We start from the raw sequence: 13,837 nt of genomic DNA on the forward strand, positions 1-13,837 counted from the left end.
ATAATTTATGCACAGGGTAAAAAAATAAACATTAAAATGGTCATAACGCTGTTAAAAATTGAAAGAACCTGAAGTTACAAGTTGAAATAATAGAACATAAGTTTATGGTATCTGGGCATTTGTTTTTTGACCGAACGTAAAATGTGGTGTGACTGACAGAGTAAAAACATCTGCTTAATTATGATCCAAGTGGTTGGGTAAACATAAAATAATTCGGTAAGAAGAAGGAACCCCATTTGAAAAGTGGCACACATGAATAGAAGTTATTTTTTTAAGTACCGCATCATTAGAAAAATAAAATCAATAGGAATAAAACACAACAAAAAAGAACCACTTAATTTTTCATCTTTTGGAACTAAATTTTTAAAAGCCTAAATGAATACTTTAGGAGCTTATATACCTGCTCCACAGCTTTTCATGAGGGTATTTTAATGAATACAATAAAAAATTGAATATGTGTAACACAAATTTATCATGTAGTTAGTTACTACTGAATATTAGAAAACTAATTTGCATTTATATTGTCATTACATCCCTCATTTGAAAAATATTTCAGAGCAAAGTGAACCAAGTCCAGAGCGTTTCATTAAAATATGGTGGTTCATTAGAATGGTATTATTACATGTGTAATTTTAGGTAGACTCTTATAATTTTATATATATATATATATATATATATATATATATATATATATATATATATATATATATAAAATTCCGTAAGTAAATCTGTCCCCAGGAAATTTCTCATTAATTTTAATCGGTTTATTACAATTGCACATATTAGAGCCTGCTTCAGACAGACATTCTCATGACTACCTTGTTGTAAACAATAAAAACGTAAGTTCCTCTCCAAAAACAAACCTGGAGGACTGTATATTTTATATATATATATATATATATATATATATATATATATATATATATATATATATATTACCTTTCTATTCTTTGATATACACTGTGTTCAGAAAAGGGTGTTACTTCTATGGCTAATAATACGCATGGTTCCAAACAAAATCTATCATGTAAGCATAGGTCGATAAATGTGTCGTTAAACCACTAGCAGCCATTTTGTATTTTTCTTATACCTACAACTAGCAAAGCTATAGGGACCAAACTTTGTACATAGGTTATAAAAAAGGTAAAATAAATAATTGTGTACTTTTTATTTGTACTTTTTGTATAACTAGGTAATAACAGCTGATGCCTGTTAACTAACAATAGTGTTTACTGTTCCTGGCTTGTGCTAACATACCTTTAAAATGGTGTTGTTTGCTTATGCGTTGGCAGATTTCATAAAATAAACCATTGGAAGTATAATAAAAATTGCAAAATAGTTGGTATCTTGTAAATTTTGTATAACTGTAGTAGTGTTTTGGTAATTTGCTGTAAATATATTCAACAGGTGCCATTTTGTTAATATTAAAGCACACATTTATTTTTTGAGTTTTCCTCTTTTTGTATAACTAATGTGCAAAGTCTGGTACCTCTAGCTTTATTATTTTTAAAGATTATAATGTCTTTATAAAAATATAAGATGGCCACTATCGGATCTATGTTTGTATATTTTTTGTTCGGAATCACGAGTACTCATCCACAGAAGTTTGCAACAAACTTTTCTGAACACCATGAACACAGGCAGTATTTCAATAACTCAAATTACATGTAGTGTTTTACTTACGTTACTATTAATGAGTGTATTACTAAAATTGAAGAAAAAAAACTCGTTATAGATCCAAATTTCCTTTATTTGTATAATTGATCATGACTCACAAACATACATGAATTAAAATAGAGCTATTTATTAAAATACACATAGCTTTTCATTGTAGGTAAATTAGGCAAAGTTTGCTGGTTGGTTAACAGTAAAGTAGGTTAAGATCAGTATAACGGCGAATATGTCTGATAGTTGTTTACGACATAATCTGGAGGATTGTTGTCTTCATCACCATTCTGCCTAGTAAAAGGTCTATTTCCGCTTTTACCGCCTCCCATGCTGCCTCCTCCCTTAGTACCTCCTCCACCACATTGACATACTTTCATGATTGTATCGCAATCTTGCGGTGCTTTTAAACCTCCTCCATCAACACCACCAGCGTCACCTCCACCATGTCCACCTCCACCGACGTTGCCACCTCCAACATTGCCGCCACCAGTGTTGTCAATATTGAATGCTATCTGTTCATCGACATCGCCCGTGTTCCTGAAAAAAGTTAATTTGTTTACAGAGGTCCATGACTCTAAAAATATTGCTAACGTGTTATCAGAAAAATTGTACGAATTTGGAAAGATTAGTCCTTTTCTTGGTTCAATGTTAAATATTAACAATGCATACGAAGTTGGTTAATGACAAATAATGGGGATTTGCTAAATCTGTTCGGACAATTGTGTGACGATTCGAGATCTGGTGTCAGCTCTTTCCTTCAGATAACACACACTCAAATACAACATTAGCCTGGAGAAGAATTAGCAACTAAAGAAACACAATGCTGAAAACACCAAATCTAAAAGAAAGAAATTGTGCATTAACGTCATAAAGCAAATCTAAACACCAACTTTAGACAAAACGCAGGCAAAAACAAACTAAACTGTAATTGCATTTCGTTTATTATTAAGAATGGATTATCCAAAAATTAAAATTTGCCAAAGATTCCCAAAATAATGAAAGTATTATGTGTTATAACAGAAACACGCACTACTGGATGTTTTGTTTAAAGAGCTGAAACTCGTAAAAGTTGTTACCAGGTGCAAGTTCTGGAAATATAGTTTTTTAGATATTGTTACTCATAAGAATTGAAACATTCCGTAATTAATTGTGCTATTGTTTCAGATAATAACGATCTGCTCTAGACAAACACTATTTGCATTTAATGTTATTTAACGATAAGAAAATCCTGCTGTAGTGTAAGGCAACCACACAAAGTAAAGTAAGGTTCTAAATCCACAATGAAAGTTTAAGTCGCCTAATTCTATTTCGGGACATCCATGCGAATTTAATTACGAGTGCAAAAACTATGAAAACTTGTAAGGAATTTTGCCTCCGTATATTCTTGCTATAATCGTATTTAACAAGCTTTTAATATAACAACTGGTTTCATGTTCATTTATGATATTTTATTTATATTCATATAATAAAGAATCATAGAGTGGAAAACCTATGATGACTGTCGATATCGGTGCACAGACTATGAAAACACATTCTTGCATTGGTAGATGACCTAGCTCACTGGAAATAGTATTGGCAGTTTTCGGGCACCTACCACGTAGAACCTATTTCAAATTTATGAGTTATATTTGATCCCATCAATACTATATGTTCTACTGGTCCTAGTATATATATATATATATAGTGAATAAAATAAAGTAAACCGTTTTAAGCTGTTAAAAATGAATATGGTACAATAACTTGTTTGAATCTGTGAGTACCGGTAAACTCTATGTAATTAAATGTTATTTTATCTGGAATAATCAAGAAACTCTCAATCTTGAAATGATATTTTAGTTAAACTCGGGTCCGTATTTGCATAGCCAAGAATGCAAATTTGTCCAGACATACATTTATTAAATAACAAATATGAGAAGTCTGATTAAATTATCAGTTTCGTATCATAATTGTCTTTTATTTTTTATTTCAAACCTGATGTTCACAAAGATTTAAACTGTATCTAATTTTATATTAGTTATGGAGAAGGAGCAAATAACAGTATTTTTCAATTACATCTATACTTACTTGTAAGTCAAATATAAGGTATGTCAATAGTGAGGTATGTCAAAATATTTATTTTGTGTTAAATAATGACACTCTACAGTTTTACTTACAGAACATCTCCTCTCCTTCCAGATCCCATATTTCTCGGCCCTGAAACATTTTATATCATCACTATGAAATCATGAAACAAAATTTGTCTTAACTAATACGTTCTTCACAGTTTGTATAATTATCATTGGCATGAGATTAATTTATTTTATTTGTATGATTTCTTGACAACGATAACCAGATACGTAAAACATAACTACGTGTATACATTTAATTATAATTTAATTCATCTTACAAATGAATTAAATGAATAAATTACGTCTTGAATTATTTTTTCCATTTATATAACAGCTCTCGAAATCTGCAAAATTTAATGCATCGATTAATATTTGTAGGTCAAGTTATTCTATAGTTGCATATTAGAAAATAGAAAAGTATTCCATTATCTTTGCAAAATAACTACTTTCTAAACAAAATAATTTAACACTGTGGTGATTTCATATTAATGTATCACACAAGCCTAACTGCAGGAACTGTTATCGAATAAATAACCGAAATATCATAGAAGAGTAATACGTGGTAAAAAATACATTTAATGTTTAGCAATAAGATGAACAGTACTATACCGTTATTTTGTCCCCAAGCTGTAATGGCATACAGAAGCATCAACAAAACCAATGCTACAGATACTCGTATGTTCATTGCTCCGGCTATTCCTCCAACTGAAGACTCCATAGAAAATTCAACCACGATCTTATATACCATGATTGCTCATTACTGTTTTGATAAGAACACAACATTTTCTTATCAGAGTAAATTGTTCGAGATTTCATCCAATTTAAAGAGAATTTATGGATTACAGGAATAGAACAATAACCAATTCATGTGTTCTGTCTCATTGTTTCGCTCACGCCTCATCTTCATCAATCATCCGGTTTCCACATCATTCATTAGTTGAAACTGATAAAGATAAACGTGACATGAGCCAAATTGAACACCTTGTTAGACCTTGTTAGAATTTATTTTAACAATAAGATTATCTTCTACGTGTTTCTTTTCAATATACCTTATAATGAGAACGTCACAGGAACTATTTTGTACATACCGTCCTAAGTGGTATTACCACTTAATACTGAAATAAGTTGTATGACTTGGAAAATATTTCCGTTCATGGAACAACTTTTGGACCAATTAATGCCTACTTCTTTCCTAACCTTTTCGATTTTTGTCTATTAGCTCTATATACGTCCTTATTATCAGATAGAAATTTAAAGTCAACGGGTGGCTGGAGCAAGACAGACTTTTTATTATTACCTTTGAGCTAACAAAAATGACTACGCAAAATTCTACAGCTTATATAGAATTGAATTGCCATAGCACAATTAGCCTATATTGTTTCATTTTTGTAATGGATTTTCATTTTATTATTGGATAATTGGTATCAAGCATCTTTCCCTACCAACTGACAAGTTTGGCCACTTAGGTGGTACAAACTGTTTGAATGATATTAAACTCCCGTCTGTTGGACGGAATTGAATTGGCTAATTCAATGGTATCGACGGTAAGATCGTTGCAGTCTGTATGTATAACATGTGTGTCATACTGTGTTTTACTTTATTAAGTTGCTTATCTTGAATTTCGATTGGATAATTTTTAATAAAGCAAGTAAATATATATTTGCTTCCAGTGTAGTCTAACAGTGAGTCGGCGAAGTATTCTAGAGGAGCATTCGTCACTTTTGCAGCCCACCATGCCTTAATATACTAGGCTTGGACCCCAGTACGAACATTTAAATGGAACCGTAAATTTGACTTAAAATGTCACAAATCAAGTTCAATGAATATAGGCTAATTTGACAAATCTGCATCCAAATACTCCTCAATGGAAGCGTGGAACGCCGAAAAATATATCAATGGGAACCCTTATCCATCCGTTTCTAAACAACTTTACGACCCACCATGCATAGTAGTCAGTCACTTTTTTCTCTTTGAATAATCACTGATAACATTCGGTTAGTGATACTTCAGCTTCTCACGTGTACTATTGCTCACTGCCCACAATATATTGACTTTATTCAGAGTATTAACTCACTGAGTATTTCTACTGAGTGAATATCCGTCCGTTCTTTCTCAAAGAGTTCTCTGAAAATATGGCGTTTTATGGTTCCCTTTCTGATGCTTCCAGCTTTTAAACTGACCTAGTCTATCGATTCAAATTTAATATGTCTGTAAGTAACTCCTTTATACTGACATAACTATCTAATAACTGACATCTAAAAAAATATTCTGGAAAAATATTTAAGTAAAAACACGTAGGAAAATATTATAATGTAACAGTTTTACTGAACTAAATGGGTAAACAAACCTTTATTAAATTATGCTACCGCCAGCTCAAGTCCATGTCTCGTCATCCAGGCATTGACCCGAATCATTACCTGATTAAGGCGTAACTGTGCCAAGTCCGGCGTCCTCGCCGTGATGACTGCAGCCACGTCATCAGCATAACCCACGAGGTAGACGTCGTGGGGCATCTCGAGGCGAAGCAAACCATCGTATGAAACATTCCATAGGTCTGGGCCGAGAATAGACCCTTGAGCCGCACCGGCAGTGACCTCTTTTGTTCTCCTTCCATCTTTGGTTTCATACAATAGCCGTCGGTTCTTCAGGTAGTCCTGCACAATGACCAGGAGATAGTCGGGCACGCTGAAGTCCCGCTGCAACGCCTCTAGCATTTCCTCCCACCGAGCAGAGTTAAACGCGTTCTTTACGTCAAGTGTAACCAACAGCACAATCGGCCGAGCCTGGTGACAAGCTGTTTCGGCCTGCTGGACGGCACCAATGAATACAAACCTTACAAGAAGCGCAAAGCTTATGGAGAATAGTCTGCCAAGTTGGTTTCCCGCCAAAACGAGCTTAGCGCGTCCGCCGCTAGGAGCGCTTGTTTCCCCCTCTTTCCCTCTCGCTCTAGCTTGTTCTCTCTCTCTGTCTAACTGGCCGCGCGCTGTCTTCTCATTCGCTCCCGCTCTGTCTTCTGTCTCACTCTAGCTCGCCACGCCACGAGCGCCCTTCACGCTGCCTAGCGGTGGATGCGCTAAGCTTGCCAAATTCAAATAAAAATTGGCAAACTTTTTAACATTGGCTTTGCGCTTCTTATAAGGTTTGTATTCATTGACGGCACTGATCACCTCTGTAATGGCGCTCAGAGTTGAGTGTCGCTTTCGAAAGCCATGCTGCCGGGGAGAGAGATCTCCGGCGGCTTCGATGGACGACTGCAACCTGGGTTTCAGTAACCTTTCATAGAGCTTCCCCGCGGTGTCAAGCATACAAAGTGGCCTGTATGCCGACGGGGAGTTCGGATCACTTTTGCCTTTGCTGATCAGCGCCAACCTAGCAACCTTCCAGCGCGACGGGAACACACCCGCTACCAAACATGCATTAAAAATGTTCAGCAGCAGTAAATAATAGTAGTAAAATAAGTAGTGTAAACAGTAAATTTATATCATATTAAAATTTTAAAGAAATTTCGGCAGAACCAAATACTGTTAGTTGCAATGCAATGGGTCACGATACAAGATAAAATCTCTTTGTTATATCTATTATATATATATATATATATATATATATATATATATATATATATATATATATACATATACTAGTATTATATAGTAATGTACACATTTTGAATAAATCTAGTCAAAATGTAATTCAGCCGACTTCATAGATTATTAATAAAGGGTGTAAGACAATCATACTTTATTACTTTTCTCTTTTCGGTTACTAGGAATACATACATTTCTGTCTAGATTGTCCCGACATTCTCACATAGATTTTACTATAGGAAATTAGAGATTTGTATCAGTTCCTCCTCTTTCATTCTGCCCTCCTCCTCCACTTCCTCCTCTTCCACCGTTACCGCTCCGACCACCACTTCCTCCACCTCCTCCTCCACCACCTCCTCCTCTTCCACTACTTCCATCTTGGCCACCACGTGCACCTCTTCCACAACTTCCACTCCCCCCTCCACCACTTCCTCCCCTTCCACCACGTCCTTCTCTTCCACTACCTCCTCTTCTTCCATCACTTCCTTGTCCCCCTTTCTCTCCCTTTCCACCATTACCACTCTGACCACCACTTCCTCCGGTTCCTCCACCACCACCTCCTCTTCCACTACTTCCATCTTGGCTACCACGTGCACCTCTTCCACCACTTCCTCCCCTTGCACCTCTTCCATCTCTTCCACTACCGTCTTTTCTTCTATCACTTCCTTGTCCCCCTTTCTCTCCCTTTCCACTATTACCACTCTGGCCACCACTTCCTCCGGTTCCTCCGTTTCTTCCTTCACCTACTCCTCCACCACCTCCTCCTCTTCCACTACTTCCATCATGGGCACCACGTGCACCTCTTCCACCAATTTCCCTCCCCCCTCCACCACTTCCTCCCCTTCCACCATTTCCTTCTCTTCCACTACCTCCTCTTCTTCTATCACTTCCCTGTCCCCCTTTCTCTCCCTTTCCACTATTACCACTCTGGCACCCACTTCCTCCGGTTCTTCCGCCTCCTCCTTCACTTCCTCCTCCACCACCTCCTCCACCACCTCCTCCTCTTCCACTACTTCCATCTTGGCCACCATGTGCACCTCTTCCACCACAACCTCCCCTTCCACCATTTACTTCTCTTTCACTACCATCTTGTCCACCAGTTCCATCGCTTCCATCACTTAAGTTGTCCATGTTGAACTCCACGTATTCTGGAATATAAATATTGCAACAATAACAGCCAGTTGACGATTACACTTTGTTGTAAGAAGCAGGAATAACAATAAAAAATAAATTCCTGCAAAAGAAAACTTGCACGTTTACTACAGTATACGAGGATCCAGGTTTGGTAAATTATCTCAGATATATCGCCTTATTTCTACAAAGAATTTATACAATTTTGTATAGGTTATCCAAAGATAATTATACCTGTAGGTTAGGAGGCAAGAAACTGTCGCTATCAAATAAATTTGTATTGCAGATCATAAAGCATGTATCTTAAGACTAATTTGCAATATTATGACCTCAGCTACATCATATTTGGTATTTTTAAGGCGTATCATAGATACTTATATATCGTGACCTTAAATATAATTATTACAACTAGTATTTTATTGTTGAAACTAACCGTAATTAATGCTAACATACTTACAAGAAACGTTGGTGTTTGTTGATTTTAAAAACTAAAAGTATAACAATGATTTATTATTATGTTACTATAAAAGTCATATCAATGGATTATTGGTTATATATGATTACTTTTAGCACATTGACAAAGTAAATAGCATAAACAAAATATTGGGTAAAGTTTTAATCAAGGGCTGGAATAATTTTATATTGTATCAGCTGTTTTAAACTTGATATACGCTCAGTTTTCTTACAGCCGCTGTCAATTTATGCACGTACAACTGCGCTAGTCAAGTATTGATCTATCTCTTAATTAGGATAAGGGATAATAGTCTACTAAATATAAATGTATTGGAAATGTACTTAAATTTATAGTGGTTGAAGTCTATTATATTTCTACTTGTCTGGAGAAAACTTCATAGGTCTAACCAAACGATTAGAACCTTTTAAATGATCTTTTTTATATTTAATTGTAATTATAACATTTCATTTATGAATAAATTAGTGTTTTGAAATTAAATTAATTTAAAAACAATCTTTTTAGTCGAAGAATTTAAAAGGCCTACACGATTTTAACAAGAACAATAATTTACATAAATGTTGATTGTTTATAAACGTTTTATTTTTCTGCAGCATTGGATGAACATCGCAGAATGAGGGTGGACGGTTTAAGTTGCACTATTTAAAACATTTCGTTCCTTAGTGACTGGATTTCAAACCTTTCCTGTCTCGTTCAGTAGTCATAGTCTTATAGAACCGGAGTTATTACAGCCACTCGGTTATTGTTATAAAACTATATATATATAATATATATGGTATATATATAAAATCTCTGAAGTGTTACATAAATTATTACAAAATATTAAACATACACATTTTGTTAGATTTTTGTCTATTTTCTGATTCTCCGAACGTTTACAAGCCGAGCTATGTGTCATGACACATACCTTTATTGTTTTTTTTATAATCTTCTATTGTATTAAATTTATTTTCCTCTCAGGGATATTTCAGCTTTTCATGTTTAGCCTATTAAAGCTGTATTCTTTGTTTGAAATTAGTTTTTTATAGTTTAGTAAATAATAAAAGTATCTATCATAAGTTGCTCGAAAAAATCGGAAAATATTAGTTAAACGTCTGTAAATAAAAGTCTGCATGATAATTACTTTCCAGCAATAAATTCAGTATTTAACAAATTAAAAATGACCATATGTACTAGAAAGTACAAAACCCAAAGAGGTAGTAGTGGCAAAAAAATTGGCTTTCAACACGTTCTGTAGATTTCGATTCATTTATTTACTTCACGTATATAATCGTCTTGTAATTTCTGTCTTATAATTAGCGACTCTTATTACCCCATTACCACAGTTAGTAGTGCTGTAATAAAATATTCATAAGTTACAAATAATTATAATACTCCGATCAGCTGATGCTTTTGATTGAGAATGACCGGAGTGAACGGTCTTGTGACGTAGGGTTATACAGTTATAGCGTTTAGAGAGGTAAACCAGCAAAAATAAAATATCCCTTGTCAATAATATTTCACTAGATGAGTTGCCGTATTCACTCAAGTTAATTTAACTTAGGTTGTTATCACTTGTCAGTTTAATTTTCTATTACCGGGAATCATATGGTAAGTAAACTTTAAGAAAGAAAACGTGGAACGAACGGATTTTATATATATATATATATATATATATATATATATATATATATATATATATAAACACATACACTCAACGTTGACGTAATCTTCATCTCTTAATGAAAATAAGTATTTTTGCTGTAATGAAAATTAAATTTGGAAAATGTGTTATATTGTAAGTATTTAAATACCAGTCGCATTATTATAATCTTAGCTTGATGAAGAAATAAATAGTCGGTCTTAATTCGAAAGACTTTGAACATAAAAATGAAGTCCTGAGTATAAATCCAGGGGAAATATTGGTAATATGAGATTTTAGACACAATTCAATCCAAAATTTTAAATTATTAAATATACTTAAATCGTTGGGTTTGTTCAAAAAATTTAACTTTGAATTAGCTCTTGACCGGTACCATAAATAATAATGGTGTAAGATATAAAATCAATTAATAAAGTAAAAAATAAACTCTAAAAAGGTTTTAGACCCTTTTGATCGCGTACACCACGGGAGCAATTTTATACTAGTATACAATTAGATGAAGAATCGTTATCCATCAAAATTTCATTCGTGTAGTGTTCTGCACTGTCCGTTACAACAGAGTGACGAAGTCAGTACATGCAGTTATTTTTAGACCTTATCTCACAACAAAAAATTTTAATTTTAAATGTGGTAATCTCTCAAACATAATGAATTCTAAGTTTAAATTTTTTAGAAACATTAAAGAATAAAACTTTAGCCATAAAAAGTACTACAAAGGTACACATACATATTGGAACCACCCAATTATATTCAATAGATACAGTATAAATGTTAATAATGAACACTGCTTGTGAATACAAATTGTTATCCACGTATGTTTTCTCTTTTATTTATAAACGAGACTAGAACTACTTCTGTTGATAAGCAGGAAAGTCACGTAACTCTGTAATTGGCTAACACTTTCAGGAGAGGAATAATGAGCAATATGAGGTTGTTATTCAGAATTGTGTTCAGCAAAACCTCGCTCGCTACTTGCTAATGAAAGAAAACCGATCCCTATCTGCCTCTATGGAAGATAACAGTTACTATTTTGTGGTCAAATTTACACCATCTACTAACTCTCTACTACCTACTAATTGTACCTATATTCGTATCGAAAATGGTACACATCGGCCTATTTGGGAGTCTCAATTTCTATCAGTCAAAAAGAGACTCTAGTTACATTGGTCTTACCATGTTGAAAAGAAACAAAAAACACAGAATAAACTAATTGTATACAGGTGCAATATTATAATCATCTGACATATTCCAATTATCAACACCTGTTATAAAATTAATTTATTCAATGGATTGACTTCATACAAAGCTTGGACATTTTTAGCTTAACCTACAATGTCAGTTTCATAGTACGATAAATGGTTTGCAGCGTTTTATTGGCAAGGATTACTTATGAAAAATGGGATCAACAGAGCACGCATCTTGTAACGTACGGCAGGTTACAATATTTTCAATCACTTTCTTGTCAGTCTAAGTTTTATTTCGATTTCAAACTAATTTTGCGAAGACCTCGGGTCTTGAAATTTTGAACATGGCTCTTAATTTATAAAACACTTCGATAATCTTCAATTAGCTACTTTACGTAATAATCACTTGTATATGCGCATGCTTGTGCTTTTGAAACAGAGAGAATACTTTCTCTCTCCTGAAAATCAATAGTTTTTTGTTACTGGATAATAAGGTTTTTGTTCATTTGCATAGTTTTCCAGACACAGATGAACTCAATCATAAGGTGAACCTCTGTCTACTCGTATTCATTTATACTACTTTAATATTGCAATAAAAAAAAAGCAGAAATCGATCTATTGGGAGTCGCTCTACGGGCCAGAATGTTGATCAATGATTGGCGAATGCAAGGCCTCCTACGCAACCCGAGGTCTGGCGTAAGTTTAACCGTGGATACTATGTTTTTGTGAGATAGTGACGAAAAGAGCAGTTTCTGTTTCCACAACCGGATTCGAGTTAGTCTTGCCTAAATGTATGCCTTTGTGATCCTACTAATTGGTGGGTGGGGGTGGGGGGTGGAAACTACGTTGAACCTGGTAATGTAAGTTTTATAATTAGAGGCATCATAGGCTAGCGTAGACGGCTTGCTTAGTTGAGAAAGTGGCTTGCTCTCTCCCTCATCACATAATGATTCTCGGTGTTCATTTTTAGGTCAATCGTCTCACAGACCACCAGACGGGAATTGGCACGAGCCAAAGATGATAATATGAAGATGAATATAAAGGGCATAGCTGCAAGAGACGTACTTGATGTATTACCGAAGACTGGAGGAACATTGATACTGCGGTCAATCAACACAGTTTATTCCAGAAGGTTAGTTCGTCAATTGGTCAAAAACAATAGGGAGTAATTGGCGTAAATGATAGCTGCACACATTAAAACATTCCTTGAAGTGCTGTAGTCCTTACCACAAATATTCACGAATGCGGTTTTATGCTTATACATCAGATAATACCTTAAATAATAAAATTTAAGTTGAATAATATCTTTAAAAGTGGATAGTTCATTTAAAGATACAATATTATATCTTCACTAACCCATCGGATGAGACTTTCCTCTAAATGAACTGTGCTACCGGAGTGTGGAAGGAGATTTACCTACTCAACAACTCACACATCCAAATCTCTCTGGCAAATTCCTCGCCTCGAAAGAATTTTCGTTCATCTCTTATATAAGAGGTAAGGTTTTTTTTTTATTCCGAACACTTTTTCAACACTTAAGGTTTTCGTAAGGTTTTCTTTTTCAACACTTTTCGACTTATTCGCGTATAAAATTTTCGTTTTCAGGTAAAATATTACGTTTTTAGACGTTTTTTTGAAAATTATTGGAAAAATATACATTTAATCGAAAAACCTGCGAAGAGCAAAATTATAGCTTATAAAAAACAAAAAAAATCATGTATTTATGATCCATCCAGACCCAATACAAATGGAATTCTTGCTTGTTGAAAGTTAATTGGTCTTTTCAAACGCCAAAATGGAAAGTTTCTACGTACAATGACCAAAACCCAATGCATTTTTCAGGGAAAACGCATATAACCTTTTTAAAGTCTTTTAAAAACCCTTACTTTTATTTTTTTAAATAAAAATCCCTAGCATCAAAACTAAGCAAGTTATGAAGAGAATAATGTCAATTCCTATATCCTATATTCTCTCTTCCACCTTATTTGGACATGGTTGCCACTTTAGAATTCACTTTATTTATGTTCTTATAATACGTTCTGGGTGTT

At 34.2% G+C, this 13,837-nt stretch overlaps 2 protein-coding genes across 2 annotated transcripts; both read right to left on the bottom strand.

Moving 5' to 3' along the window:
- Nucleotides 1-1,729: 1,729 nt before the first annotated feature.
- Nucleotides 1,730-4,509, bottom strand: LOC124356308 (acanthoscurrin-1-like). Its single transcript, XM_046807496.1, has 3 exons — nt 4,386-4,509; nt 3,822-3,861; nt 1,730-2,205 (listed from the first exon to the last, which is right to left on the bottom strand). The coding sequence occupies exons 1-3, from the start codon at nt 4,492-4,494 to the stop codon at nt 1,884-1,886; spliced, it is 471 nt and encodes a 156-aa protein (XP_046663452.1). The 5' UTR covers nt 4,495-4,509; the 3' UTR covers nt 1,730-1,883.
- A 3,084-nt stretch (nt 4,510-7,593) lies between these two features.
- LOC124355739 (chromo domain-containing protein cec-1-like) lies at nt 7,594-7,992 on the bottom strand. The gene has a single exon (XM_046806896.1). The coding sequence runs from the start codon at nt 7,990-7,992 to the stop codon at nt 7,594-7,596; it is 399 nt and encodes a 132-aa protein (XP_046662852.1).
- Between the last annotated feature and the right edge of the window lie 5,845 nt (nt 7,993-13,837).

Source organism: Homalodisca vitripennis, chromosome 2 (genome assembly GCF_021130785.1).
Source record: "Homalodisca vitripennis isolate AUS2020 chromosome 2, UT_GWSS_2.1, whole genome shotgun sequence".
In the NCBI taxonomy this organism is placed as follows: Eukaryota; Metazoa; Arthropoda; class Insecta; order Hemiptera; family Cicadellidae; genus Homalodisca; species Homalodisca vitripennis.